The sequence below is a fragment of the Pyrgilauda ruficollis genome, unplaced genomic scaffold (genome assembly GCF_017590135.1).
Source record: "Pyrgilauda ruficollis isolate IOZ18807 unplaced genomic scaffold, ASM1759013v1 scaffold915, whole genome shotgun sequence".
NCBI lineage: Eukaryota > Metazoa > Chordata > Aves > Passeriformes > Passeridae > Pyrgilauda > Pyrgilauda ruficollis.
In genome coordinates this window covers 1-12,651 of record NW_024531211.1, presented here as the reverse complement: position 1 = coordinate 12,651, position 12,651 = coordinate 1, and the positions used below count along the sequence as shown (strand labels likewise).

The 12,651-nt window shown below is 55.0% G+C and overlaps 2 protein-coding genes across 2 annotated transcripts; one reads left to right on the top strand and one right to left on the bottom strand.

The window, feature by feature from the left end:
* Positions 1-169: 169 nt before the first annotated feature.
* On the top strand, positions 170-1,775 carry POMC (proopiomelanocortin; the record flags this gene model as incomplete). The annotated part of the gene is made up of 2 exons (XM_041489288.1): positions 170-227; positions 1,327-1,775. Coding segments are annotated over 2 exons (507 nt in total), but the record flags the coding sequence as incomplete, so codon positions are not given.
* A 2,005-nt stretch (positions 1,776-3,780) lies between these two features.
* Positions 3,781-12,645, bottom strand: LOC121365255 (adenylate cyclase type 3-like). The gene is made up of 7 exons (XM_041489289.1): positions 12,520-12,645; positions 10,555-10,668; positions 7,330-7,456; positions 7,141-7,253; positions 6,531-6,657; positions 6,330-6,454; positions 3,781-4,308 (listed from the first exon to the last, which is right to left on the bottom strand). The coding sequence occupies exons 1-7, from the start codon at positions 12,628-12,630 to the stop codon at positions 4,126-4,128; spliced, it is 900 nt and encodes a 299-aa protein (XP_041345223.1). The 5' UTR covers positions 12,631-12,645; the 3' UTR covers positions 3,781-4,125.
* Positions 12,646-12,651: the final 6 nt, after the last annotated feature.

Here is a 12,651-nt window from a genome sequence, read left to right as displayed (position 1 = left end):
CGGTGCCGGCAGCGCGGCAGCGACGCCAGTGTGCTGGTAAAGGTTTGGGGTTGGGATTTGGGGTTTGGGAATTGGGGATTGGAGTTTGGGATTGGGGATTTTGGGATTTGGGATTTGGGGTTTGGGATTGGGGTTTGGGGTTTGGGGTTTGGGATTTGGGGTTTGGGAGAACTCCCAGTGCCGGGAGCGCGGCAGCGATGCCGGCATCCTGGTAAACTTTGGGGTTTGGGGTTTGAGGTTTGGGATTTGGGGATTTGGGATTTGGGGTTTGGGAATTAGGGTTTGGGGTTTGGGATCTCGGGTTTGGGATTTTGGGGAATCGGGTTTGGGGTTTGGGATTTGGGAGAATTCCCAGTGCCGGGAGCGCAGCAGCGATGCCGGCATCTTGGTAAAGGTTTGGGGTTTGGGAATTGGGAATTGGGAATTTGGGATTTGGGGTTTGGGATTTGGAATTGGGGATTTGGGATTTTGGGGATTTGGGATTTTGGGTAATCAGAAATGGGAGAGGAGGGGTGGGAAAGGGAATTTTCCCAGGGATTTTTTGGGATTAAATGCCAACAATCCCCAAAAATGGGGGAATTTGGGAATTTTCCCAGAGATTCTTTGGGATCAAATCCTGAAAATCCAAAAAATTGGCGGGATTTGGGAATGGGAATTTTCCTGGAGATTCTTATGGATAAAATCCCAAAGATCAAAAAAATTTCCCAAATTTGGGAATTCCCAAATTCCTCCCCACGTGGGATTCTCCCACTTCCAGAGGGTCCAGAATCACAAATTCCTAAACTGCTCCCAACATCAGGAAAAGCGGGAATTCCATCCCAGGATTCCCAAATTTGGAAATTCCAGAGGGTGCAGAATTCCAAATTTTCTGCTTCCAGATGGTCCCAAATCCCCCATTCCCAAATTATTCCGAAATCCAGGATCACAGAAAAGTGGGAATTCCGTCCCAGAATTCCCATTCCTTGCCTTATTCCAGGGAATTCCCAAATTTGAGATTTGCCGAAAATTTTCCACTTCCAGAGGGTCCCAAATCCCCCAGTCCCAAACTCTTCCCAGGATCACAAAAAGTGGGAATTCCATCCCAGAATTTCCAAATTTGAGAATTCTCAAATCCGTCCCCACACGAGATTCTTCCAAAATTTTTGGTTTTCCAGGGAATTCCCAAATTTGGGAATTCCCAAATTCCAGAGGGTCCAGAATCTCCCAATTTTTCCGCTTCCAGAGGCTCCCAAATCCCCCATTCCCAAATTGTCCCGAACACCAGGATCACAAAAAAGTGGGAATTCCACCCCAGAATTCCAAAATTTGGGAATTCCTCCATTCCAGGTGTGCGCCAGATTTCCTTGGAATCTCCCCTTTCTCCCGGGAACGGGCAATTCCAGCCGCTCTCCGAGAGCCTGCGGCGCTACGTCATGAGCCACTTCCGCTGGAACCAGTTCGGCCGCCGGAACGGCAGCGAGCCCGGGAAACGGGAGGAGGAGGAGGAGGAGGAGAAATCCGGGAACGAGCCCGGAATTCCCGGCTTTTCCCGGCGCTCCGGGGAGCCGGGGAAGGACGGGAAGCGCTCGTATTCCATGGAGCACTTCCGGTGGGGAAAACCCGTGGGGCGCAAGAGGAGGCCGGTCAAGGTTTACCCCAACGGGGCCGAGGAGGAGTCGGAGGAGAATTCCCGGCTGGAATTCCGGCGGGGAGAACCCTCGGAAGGCGAGGAGGAGGAGGAGGAGGAGGAATTCCCGGGATTCCCGTGGAATTCCCAGAAGGAATCCCAATCCTGATCCCAATCCCAATCCTGATCCTCATTCCAATCCTGATTCCGATTCTGATCCCTATCTCAATCCCTATTCTGATTCCGATTCTGATCCCAATCCCAATCCTGATCCTGATTCCAATCCTGATTCCGATTCTGATCCCAATCTCAATCCCTATTCTGATTCTGATCCCAATCCCAATCCTCATACCCATCCTGATTCGGATTCCAATTCCTATTCTGATCCCGATCCCGATCCTGATTACAATTCCGCTTCTGCTTCCAATCTCGATCCCCATCCCAATCCTGATCCTGATTCTCATCCCTATCCCAATTCCCATCCTGATCCCGATTCTGATCCCAATCCTGATCCTGATCCCGATCCCAATCCTCATCTCCATCCCGATTCGGATCCCAATCCTCATCTCCATCCCGATTCGGATCCCAATCCTCATTCCCATCCCGATTCAGATCCCAATCCTAATCCCAATTCTGATCCCAATCCTGACCCTGATCCCAATCCCGATCTCAACTCTGATTCTGATCCTGATCCCAATCCCAATCCTGATTCTGATGCTGATCCCAATCCCGTTCCCGTTCCCATTCTTGTTCCCAGTTCCAATCCTCATCCTGATCCCAATTCTGATCCTGATTCTGCTTCTGCTTCCAATCTCAATCCCGATCCCGATTCCCATCTCCATCCCAGTCCCAATCCCGATCCCAATTCCGATCATGATCCCAATCCCGATCCTAATCCTGATCCTCATCCCGATTCCAATCCCTGTCTCAATCCCAAACCCAATCCTGATTCCAATCATGATTCAGATCCTGATCCCAATCCTGATCCCGATCCTAATCCCAATCCTGATCCCAATCCCAATCCTGATCCCAATCCCAATCCTGATTCTGATCCCGATCCTGATCCCGATTCCAATCCCAATCTGGATCTCGCTCCAGATTCCGATCCTGATCTTGATCCCAATCTGGATCTCAATCCCGATCCCAATTCTGATCCTGATCCCAATCCCGTTCCTGATTCTGCTTCCACTTCCAATCTCAATCCTGAACCCAATTCCCATCCCCATCCCGATTCTGATCCTGATCCCAATCCCGTTCCTGATCCCGATCCCAATCCCGTTCCTGATCCCGATCCCAATCCCGTTCCTGATCCCGATCCCAATCCCGTTCCTGATCCCGATCCCAATCCCGTTCCTGATCCCGATCCCAATCCCGTTCCTGATCCCGATCCCAATCCCGTTCCTGATCCCGATCCCAATCCCGTTCCTGATCCCGATCCCAATCCCGTTCCTGATCCCGATCCCAATCCCGTTCCTGATCCCGATCCCAATCCCGTTCCTGATCCCGATCCCAATCCCGTTCCTGATCCCGATCCCAATCCCGTTCCTGATCCCGATCCCAATCCCGTTCCTGATCCCGATCCCAATCCCGTTCCTGATCCCGATCCCAATCCCGTTCCTGATCCCGATCCCAATCCCGTTCCTGATCCCGATCCCGGCCGCAGGGCACAAATAAAAACCCATCGGTTCTCCGATAAAATTTATGGATCTGGAATACACAACTCCCGTCCTTCCCCAAATCCAAGCCGGACCCGAGCTCTCGAATTCGGGAGGAATTTTCGGGAAAATCCCGGATTTGCTCCCGCTCCCGGCACGCGGAAGAGACGCGGAGTCTTCCCAACCATCCCTGAGTTTGGATCTCCTGGAATTGCCGCCACCGCTCCGAGTCCAGAATTCCCACGGCGGGAAAACCCCGGATCCGCCTTTCCCTCTTTTCCACAGGGAACAAAAACCCCCACCCCAAAAAAACCCCAAAAAAACCTCCGGGAAAGGGGCCGTGCCGAGGGGGTCGATCCCGTTCCTGATCCCGATCCCAATCCCGTTCCTGATCCCGATCCCAATCCCGTTCCTGATCCCGATCCCAATCCCGTTCCTGATCCCGATCCCAATCCCGTTCCTGATCCCGATCCCGGCCGCAGGGCACAAATAAAAACCCATCGGTTCTCCGATAAAATTTATGGATCTGGAATACACAACTCCCGTCCTTCCCCAAATCCAAGCCGGACCCGAGCTCTCGAATTCGGGAGGAATTTTCGGGAAAATCCCGGATTTGCTCCCGCTCCCGGCACGCGGAAGAGACGCGGAGTCTTCCCAACCATCCCTGAGTTTGGATCTCCTGGAATTGCCGCCACCGCTCCGAGTCCAGAATTCCCACGGCGGGAAAACCCCGGATCCGCCTTTCCCTCTTTTCCACAGGGAACAAAAACCCCCACCCCAAAAAAACCCCCAAAAAAACCTCCGGGAAGGGGCCGTGCCGAGGGGGTCAGGTTCCGGATCCCGGTGGAGATTCCCGAAGAATCCTCAGGAATTCTCCAGCACCTGGTGGGGCAGGGGGACGGCGGCGGATCCGAGGAACGATCCCGGTTTTTCGCGGCCCTTCAGGAAAAACGTCAGGAGCTCGCCTTTGCCCTTGACGTAGACGGCGCCGCGGCGGACGAAGCGGAATCCGTATTCCTTCAGGATCTGCTGCGTCTCCTCCACCACCTGCCGGGGGAAAAAAAAACGGGAATCTGGGAATGTTCCCTTGGGAAACGGGAGGTGGGAAAAGCGGGGGAAGCTCGGAGAGAAACGGGAATTTCCCCCTCCGGATGTGGAGGGGGAAATTCCCGAGGAAGGAGCGGAAATTCCTGGGAGGGTGGGGAAGGGTGGGGTGGAATTCCCAGAGGATCGCTGGGAGTGTCCAAGGAAAGGCTGGAAAATCCCAGGATTGTGAGATTGGAATGGGATGGGATTGAAGGTCCATGGATCCCATCCCAAGAATTCCAGGATTCTGGGGTCAAGGACGCTCAGGATCCATCCCCAGGGATTTTTATGGGATTTGGGGATGGAAAAGTGAAAGGAGACACTTCCTAGCATCCCAAATTCCCAAGGAAATCCCGGTGTGATCCCACCTGGATGTCCCCAAGATTCCTGGGGTGACTCCCAACTGGATATTCCCCATCCCACCCAGATATTCCCAAGATTCCCAAGGTGATCCCACCTGGATACTCCCCAGATTCCCAGTGTGATCCCACCTGGATATTCCAAACATTCCCCGGGTAATCCCACCTGGATATTCCCCAGATTCTCAGGGTGACCCCACCCCGATATTCCCAAGATTCCCAGTGTGACCCCACCTGGATGTCCCCCATCCCACCCGGATGTTCCCACGCTCATTCCCGGCGAGGTCCCATCTGGATGTTCCCCATGATCCCATCTGGATGTTCCCCATGATCCCTCCTGCATGTTCCCCCTCCCACCCAGATATTCCCAAGATTCCCGAGGTGATCCCACCTGGATATTCCCAAGATTCCTGGTCTGATCCCACCTGGATATTCCCCATGATCCCTCCTGCATGTTCCCCCTCCCACCCAGATATTCCCAAGATTCCCAATGTGACCCCACCCAGATGTCCCCCATCCCACCGGGATGTTCCCACACTCATTCCCAGCGAGGTCCCACCTCAAAGTTGCCCACGATCCCACCTGGATATTCCCAAGATCCCTGCCGTGACCCCACCTGGATGTTCCCCATCCCACGTAGAAACTCCCAAGATTCCTGGTCTGATCCCACCTGGATATTCCCAGCATTCCCAGGGTGATCCCATCCCGATATTCCCAATTATTCCTGCCGTGACTCCACTCAGATGTCCCCCATCCCACCTGGATGTTCCCACCCTCATTCCTGGTGAGGTCCCACCTGGACGTTCCCAAGCTTCCTGGTGTGATCCCACCCGGATATTCCCAATTATCCCCACTGTGACCCCACCTGGATGCTGCCCATGATCCCACCTGGATATTCCCAAGATTCCCAACGTGACCCCACCTGGATGTTCCCTGTGTGACCCCACCCGAATGTCCCCCATTCCTGGTGTCACCCCACCTGGATGTTCCCCAAGACCCCACCTGGATGTTCCCCATCCCACCTGGAAACTCCCAAGATTCCTGGTCTGATCCCACCTGGATATTCCCAGCATTCCCAGGGCGATCCCATCCAGATATTCCCAGTTATTCCTGCTGTGACTCCACTCAGATGTCCCCCATCCACGGAGATGGGACATGGAAATGGGACAGGAACGGGACATTGGGATGGGATGGGGATGATGGGACAAGGAGATGGGACATGGAAATGGGACACAGAGACGGGATATTGGGATGGAACATGGAGATGATGGGACATTGGGATAGGACATGGAGATGGGACATGGAGATGGGACATGGACTGGGACATTGGGATGAGACATGGAGGTGACGGGAGGTGGGGATGGGACATGGAGATGGGACATAGAGAGGGACATGGAAATGGGAGATGGGACACGGACATGAAAGTGGGAGATGAGCTGGATGTTCCCTGTGTGACCCCACCCAGATGTCCCCCATCCCACCCGGATGTTCCCACCCTCATTCCCAGCAAGGTCCCACCTGGATGTTCACCATGACCCCACCCGGATATTCCCAGTCATCCCGGCTGTGACCCCACGCGGACGTTCCCCACGGATATTCCCAAGATTCCCCGCGCGGTCCCACCTGGATGTTGCCCATGACTCCGGTGGACTCCATCCGGCTGGCCACGTTGACCGTGTTGCCCCAGATGTCGTAGTGGGGCTTGCGCGCCCCGATGACCCCGGCCAGCACCGCCCCCTTGTTCATCCCTGCCCAGAGGGATAGGGATCAGGCCCGGAACGTTCCGGAATTCCCGGCATTCCCGGCGTTCCCTCCCGGACTTGCCTATGCGCAGCATGAAGTTGTTGAAGGACTGGTAGTTGATGTTCATCAGCGTCACCTTCATGGCCAGCGCGAAGTCGGCCAGGTCGGCCAGGTGCTGCCAGCGCTCCTTCTCCGAGCGTGGATCCTTCTGCGCGGAAATCCCGGGAATTGGCCACCTCCCGAGGGTCCCGGGAGGCGGGAGCTGGGAAACGGGACAGCGGGACGGGAGGTGGGACGTGGGGATGGAGGTGGGACGTGGGGATGGGGACATTGGGATGGGACACGGGGATGATGGGACATGGAGATGGGACATGGATCTGGGGACATTGGGATGGGATGGGAATGATGGGACATGGAGATGGGACAGGAACGGGACATTGGGATGGGATGGGGATGATGGGACACGGAGATGGGACATGGATCTGGAGACATTGGGTTGGGATGGGGATGATGCGACACGGAGATGGGACATGGAAATGGGACATGGAAGTGGGACAGGAACGGGACATTGGGATGGGATGGGGATGATGGGACATGGAGATGGTGGGACATGGAGATGGGACATGGAAATGGGACAGGAACGGGACATTGGGATGGGACATGGGGATGATGGAACACGGAGATGGGATACCATGACTCCGGTGGACTCCATCCGGCTGGCCACGTTGACCGTGTTGCCCCAGATGTCGTAGTGGGGCTTGCGCGCCCCGATGACCCCGGCCAGCACCGCCCCCTTGTTCATCCCTGCCCAGAGGGATAGGGATCACGCCCGGAACGTTCCGGAATTCCCGGCATTCCCGGCGTTCCCTCCCGGACTTGCCTATGCGCAGCATGAAGTTGTTGAAGGACTGGTAGTTGATGTTCATCAGCGTCACCTTCATGGCCAGCGCGAAGTCGGCCAGGTCGGCCAGGTGCTGCCAGCGCTCCTTCTCCGAGCGTGGATCCTTCTGCGCGGAAATCCCGGGAATCGGCCACCTCCCGAGGGTCCCGGGAGGCGGGAGCTGGGAAACGGGACAGCGGGACGGGAGGTGGGACGTGGGGATGGAGGTGGGACGTGGGGATGGGGACATTGGGATGGGACATGGAGATGATGGGACACGGAGATGGGAAATGGATCTGGGGACATTGGGATGGGACACAGAGATGATGGGACATGGAGATGATGGACATGGAGATGATGGGACATGGAGATGGGAATGCAAGTGGGACAGGAACGGGACATTGGGATGGGACATGGAGATGATGGGGCACGGAGATGGGAAATGGATTTGGGGACATTGGGATGGGACACGGAGATGATGGGACACGGAGATGGGACATGGAAATGGGACAGGAACGGGACATTGGGACAGGACATGGAGATAATGGGACATGGAGATGGGACATGGAAGTGGGGACATTGGGATGGGACATGGGGATGATGGGACACGGAGATGGGACATGGAAATGGGACAGGAACGGGACATTGGGATGGGACATGGAGATGATGGGACATGGAGATGATGGGACATGGAGATGGGACATGGAAATGGGACAGGAACGGGACATTGGGATGGGACACGGAGATGATGGGACATGGAGATGATGGGACATGGAAATGGGACAGGAACGGGACATTGGGACAGGACATGGAGATAATGGGACATGGAGATGGGACATGGAAATGGGACAGGAACGGGACATTGGGATGGGACACGGAGATGATGGGACACAGAGATGGGACATGGAAATGGGACAGGAACGGGACATTGGGACAGGACATGGAGATAATGGGACATGGAGATGGGACATGGAACTGTCAGTTCCCCTCCCAGCACAGTGGCTCCAGTGGTGCTGATAGAGACAAGAGGAACCCTTATCTCGCTTGTCCCAGTAGCAAATGTCAGTGCCTTTATTTTAAGCATCCTCTGCCTGAAATTATGTCAAGCCAGCTTGGAATGTCCCTCCTGATTTAGGCAGATGCTGAAACTGAGAAACCCACAACTCGTTTAAAACGTGTTTTGACTTCTGCAAGCTTTTGCACGGCTCCTGCAGCAGCTGGGTTTTCCCTGTGTGTGTTTGGTGGTTATTTGCCTGGGTGAGGTGGGAGAGCAGGGCTGGGCACTGCTGCCTCCATCACCTGCTCAGCTTCCTGGCCAAGCTGTCTCACCACCAGCTGCTGATGTCCTCTGCTCTGCCCCCAGCCATGCCTGAGCCTGTCCATGCCTACTCCTGCCCACTCTTCTGGACGGAGTACGAAGGCCACTGCTACCGCTACTTCCCCATCAACAAAACCTGGGCTGAAGCCGACCTCTACTGCGCCGAGTTCTCCATCGGCATCAGGTCAGCCAAGCTGGCCTCCATCCACAGGTGAGCTGTGCAGAAACATCATCCCACGCTGACACAGCCTAGGCTGGAAGGAAACTGGGGGCAAAGTCCCATTCCCACACCACAGCCTCTGTGTCAGCTGCAGGCTCGTGTTGCAGCCTACACATCCCTCTGCAGCAGCGGCCCAGCCCAGGCTGATGCACAGGTCACACAAAGGCAATATAGAAAATAAATGCCTTTCCTGGACTGGCAGGAAAACTGGCATAGTATTCCCTAAATTTCCTCAAACTGTGTTTTTTACTCTTGAAAAAGGGATAGAAGTACAACATGATTACACAGGCTTTTTTCCCTATTCCCTCTCCCCCAGCTCTCACCAGCACTATGCTCCTCTTGCACAGACCTGGGAAAATAACCAGCAGCAGTAAGAAGCAGGGGAACCATTTGCTCACAGGTCCTGTGGTAGGGTGAGTGCTTAGGGACACGCCTGACCATTTGCTGACTTATCCTCTTGATTGCCCTGTACTGCTCTGTTTTGCCAGCTGGGAAGAAAACGTCTTTGTGTACGACCTGGTGAACAGCCGCGTGCCCGGCATCCCCACCGACATCTGGACGGGACTCAACGACCTACGGCAGGTGGGAGCTCCCTGGAATCCTGTGGGAAAAGGCTTTGAAAAATTCACCTCTGTGTTTTCCTCCTGGAAAGCCACTTGGTTTTTTCTTTGCTCCTTATACCCCTTTAATCAGGAGGTGGCATAGAGTCTGTGGTGCAGCACTTGAAGAAACTTGTTATTTTACCCATTCCAGTTTGCTTCTAAAAGAGGAGTGTTACTAGAGTTAATAGATTAATCAATAATTACTCATATCACATTTTATTACTAAATTAATAGAAAGAGTATTGTACTGTTGGTCCAAGAAGAGAAAATAAACTGAAAAGGTCTTCTGTGTCAAAAACCACCGAGTTCCATTGCTCTCTTGTGCTACTCTGTGACTTTTGAAAGCTGACATGTTGGAAATATATAGTCTAATATGTTAGAAAGAAAAATGGAGACCATCAGGAGAACAGTCTCATGTCAGCATATTTTTTGTAGATACTGAAAAAAGAATGGAAAAGGAAAAGGAATGTAGAACTGGGTAGGGGTGTTAAAAATATATATAGATTTGATTTCTGGGGATATTGGGATGGGGATGATGGGACACGGAGATGGGACATGGAAATGGGACACAGAGACGGGATATTGGGATGGAACATGGGGATGATGGGACATTGGGATAGGACACTGGGATGGGACATGGAGATGGGACATGGAGATGGGACATGGACTGGGACATTGGGATGAGACATGGAGGTGACGGGAGATGGGATGGGACATGGAGATGGGACATGGAGATGGGACATGGAGATGGGACATGGAGATGGGACATGGAGATGGGACATGGAGATGGGACATGGAGATAGGACACTGGGATGGGACATGGAGATGGGACATGGAGATTGGACATGGACTGGGACATTGGGATGAGACATGGAGGTGACGGGAGATGGGATGGGACATGGAGATGGGACACGGATGGGACACCAAGATGGGACGTGGAGATGGGACATGGAGACAGGAGATGGGACACTGAGATGATGGGACATGGTTGGATCACAGAACTGAGACACGGAGATGGGAGACAGGGAAGAAGGGACCAATCCCAAGGTCCCCAGGGGTGTCCCAAGGCCGGATCCCGGCCTGACCTTGGCTCCGAATCCGTTGGCGCCGGCGTCGGGCGTCACTCCGGAGGCGGCCATGTAGGTGCTGCCGATGGTCTTGATCTTGGTGATGCAGCGGAACTGGGGCTCGTCCAGCAGCTGGGCACCGGCACGGACACCGGGATCACGGCGGGTCCCGGCCGGAGCGCGGGGGGAACCTCCGGGTGGATCCCAGGGATCCCACCTGGATGATCCCAGGGATCCCACCTGGACGCTCCTGTGATTCCCAGTCCGATCCCACCTGGATGTTCCCTTGATTCCCAGTGTGATCCCATCTGGATGTTCCCGTCATTCCCAGTCCGATCCCACCTGGATGCTCCCGTGATTCCCAGTCTGATCCCACCTGGATGTTCCCATGATCCCACCTGGATGCTCCCATGATCCCACCTGGATGCTCCCGTGATTTCCCAGTCTGATCCCACCTGGATGCTCCTGTGATTCCCAGTGTGATCCCACCTGGACATTCCCCACATTTCCCACCGTGATCCCACCTGGACATTCCCCACATTTCCCACCGTGATCCCACCTGGACATTCCCCACATTTCCCACCGTGATCCCACCTGGACATTCCCCACATTTCCCACCGTGATCCCACCTGGACATTCCCCACATTTCCCACCGTGATCCCACCTGGACATTCCCCACATTTCCCACCGTGATCCCACCTGGACATTCCCCACATTTCCCACCGTGATCCCACCTGGACATTCCCCACATTTCCCACCGTGATCCCACCTGGACATTCCCCACATTTCCCACCGTGATCCCACCTGGACATTCCCCACATTTCCCACCGTGATCCCACCTGGACATTCCCCACATTTCCCACCGTGATCCCACCTGGACATTCCCCACATTTCCCACCGTGATCCCACCTGGACATTCCCCACATTTCCCACCGTGATCCCACCTGGACATTCCCCACATTTCCCACCGTGATCCCACCTGGACATTCCCCACATTTCCCACCGTGATCCCACCTGGACATTCCCCACATTTCCCACCGTGATCCCACCTGGACATTCCCCACATTTCCCACCGTGATCCCACCTGGACATTCCCCACATTTCCCACCGTGATCCCACCTGGACATTCCCCACATTTCCCACCGTGATCCCACCTGGACATTCCCCACATTTCCCACCGTGATCCCACCTGGACATTCCCCACATTTCCCACCGTGATCCCACCTGGACATTCCCCACATTTCCCACCGTGATCCCACCTGGACATTCCCCACATTTCCCACCGTGATCCCACCTGGACATTCCCCACATTTCCCACCGTGATCCCACCTGGACATTCCCCACATTTCCCACCGTGATCCCACCTGGACATTCCCCACATTTCCCACCGTGATCCCACCTGGACATTCCCCACATTTCCCACCGTGATCCCACCTGGACATTCCCCACATTTCCCACCGTGATCCCACCTGGACATTCCCCACATTTCCCACCGTGATCCCACCTGGACATTCCCCACATTTCCCACCGTGATCCCACCTGGACATTCCCCACATTTCCCACCGTGATCCCACCTGGACATTCCCCACATTTCCCACCGTGATCCCACCTGGACATTCCCCACATTTCCCACCGTGATCCCACCTGGACATTCCCCACATTTCCCACCGTGATCCCACCTGGACATTCCCCACATTTCCCACCGTGATCCCACCTGGACATTCCCCACATTTCCCACCGTGATCCCACCTGGACATTCCCCACATTTCCCACCGTGATCCCACCTGGACATTCCCCACATTTCCCACCGTGATCCCACCTGGACATTCCCCACATTTCCCACCGTGATCCCAGCTGAACATTCCCCACGATTCCCACCGTGACCCCACCTGGCCGTTCCCCGTGATCCCCGCTGCGGTCCCACCTGGCCTGGCCGTGCCCCGCCCCGATCCGTGGGGAATTCCGGCGGCGCCGGGGGCTCACCGCGTCGAAGTCGGAGATGATCTCGTTGAGGAAGCGCAGGCACTCGATGCCGCCGTTGTTGATGCTCTCCTCCGTGTAGAAGTCGGCGAAGTTGGGCAGGGAGGCGAACATCACCCCGATCTCCTCGTAGGA

Coding starts and splice junctions, on each gene's coding strand:
- LOC121365255 (XM_041489289.1), bottom strand. CDS start 12,630: ATGTTCGCCTCCCTGCCCAACTTCGCCGACTTCTACACGGAGGAGAGC. Junction 10,669..12,519: donor TCATCTCCGACTTCGACGCG/GTGAGCCCCCGG, acceptor GCCGGTGCCCAG/CTGCTGGACGAGCCCCAGTT. Junction 6,658..7,140: donor TGGAGTCCACCGGAGTCATG/GTATCCCATCTC, acceptor ATTTCCGCGCAG/AAGGATCCACGCTCGGAGAA.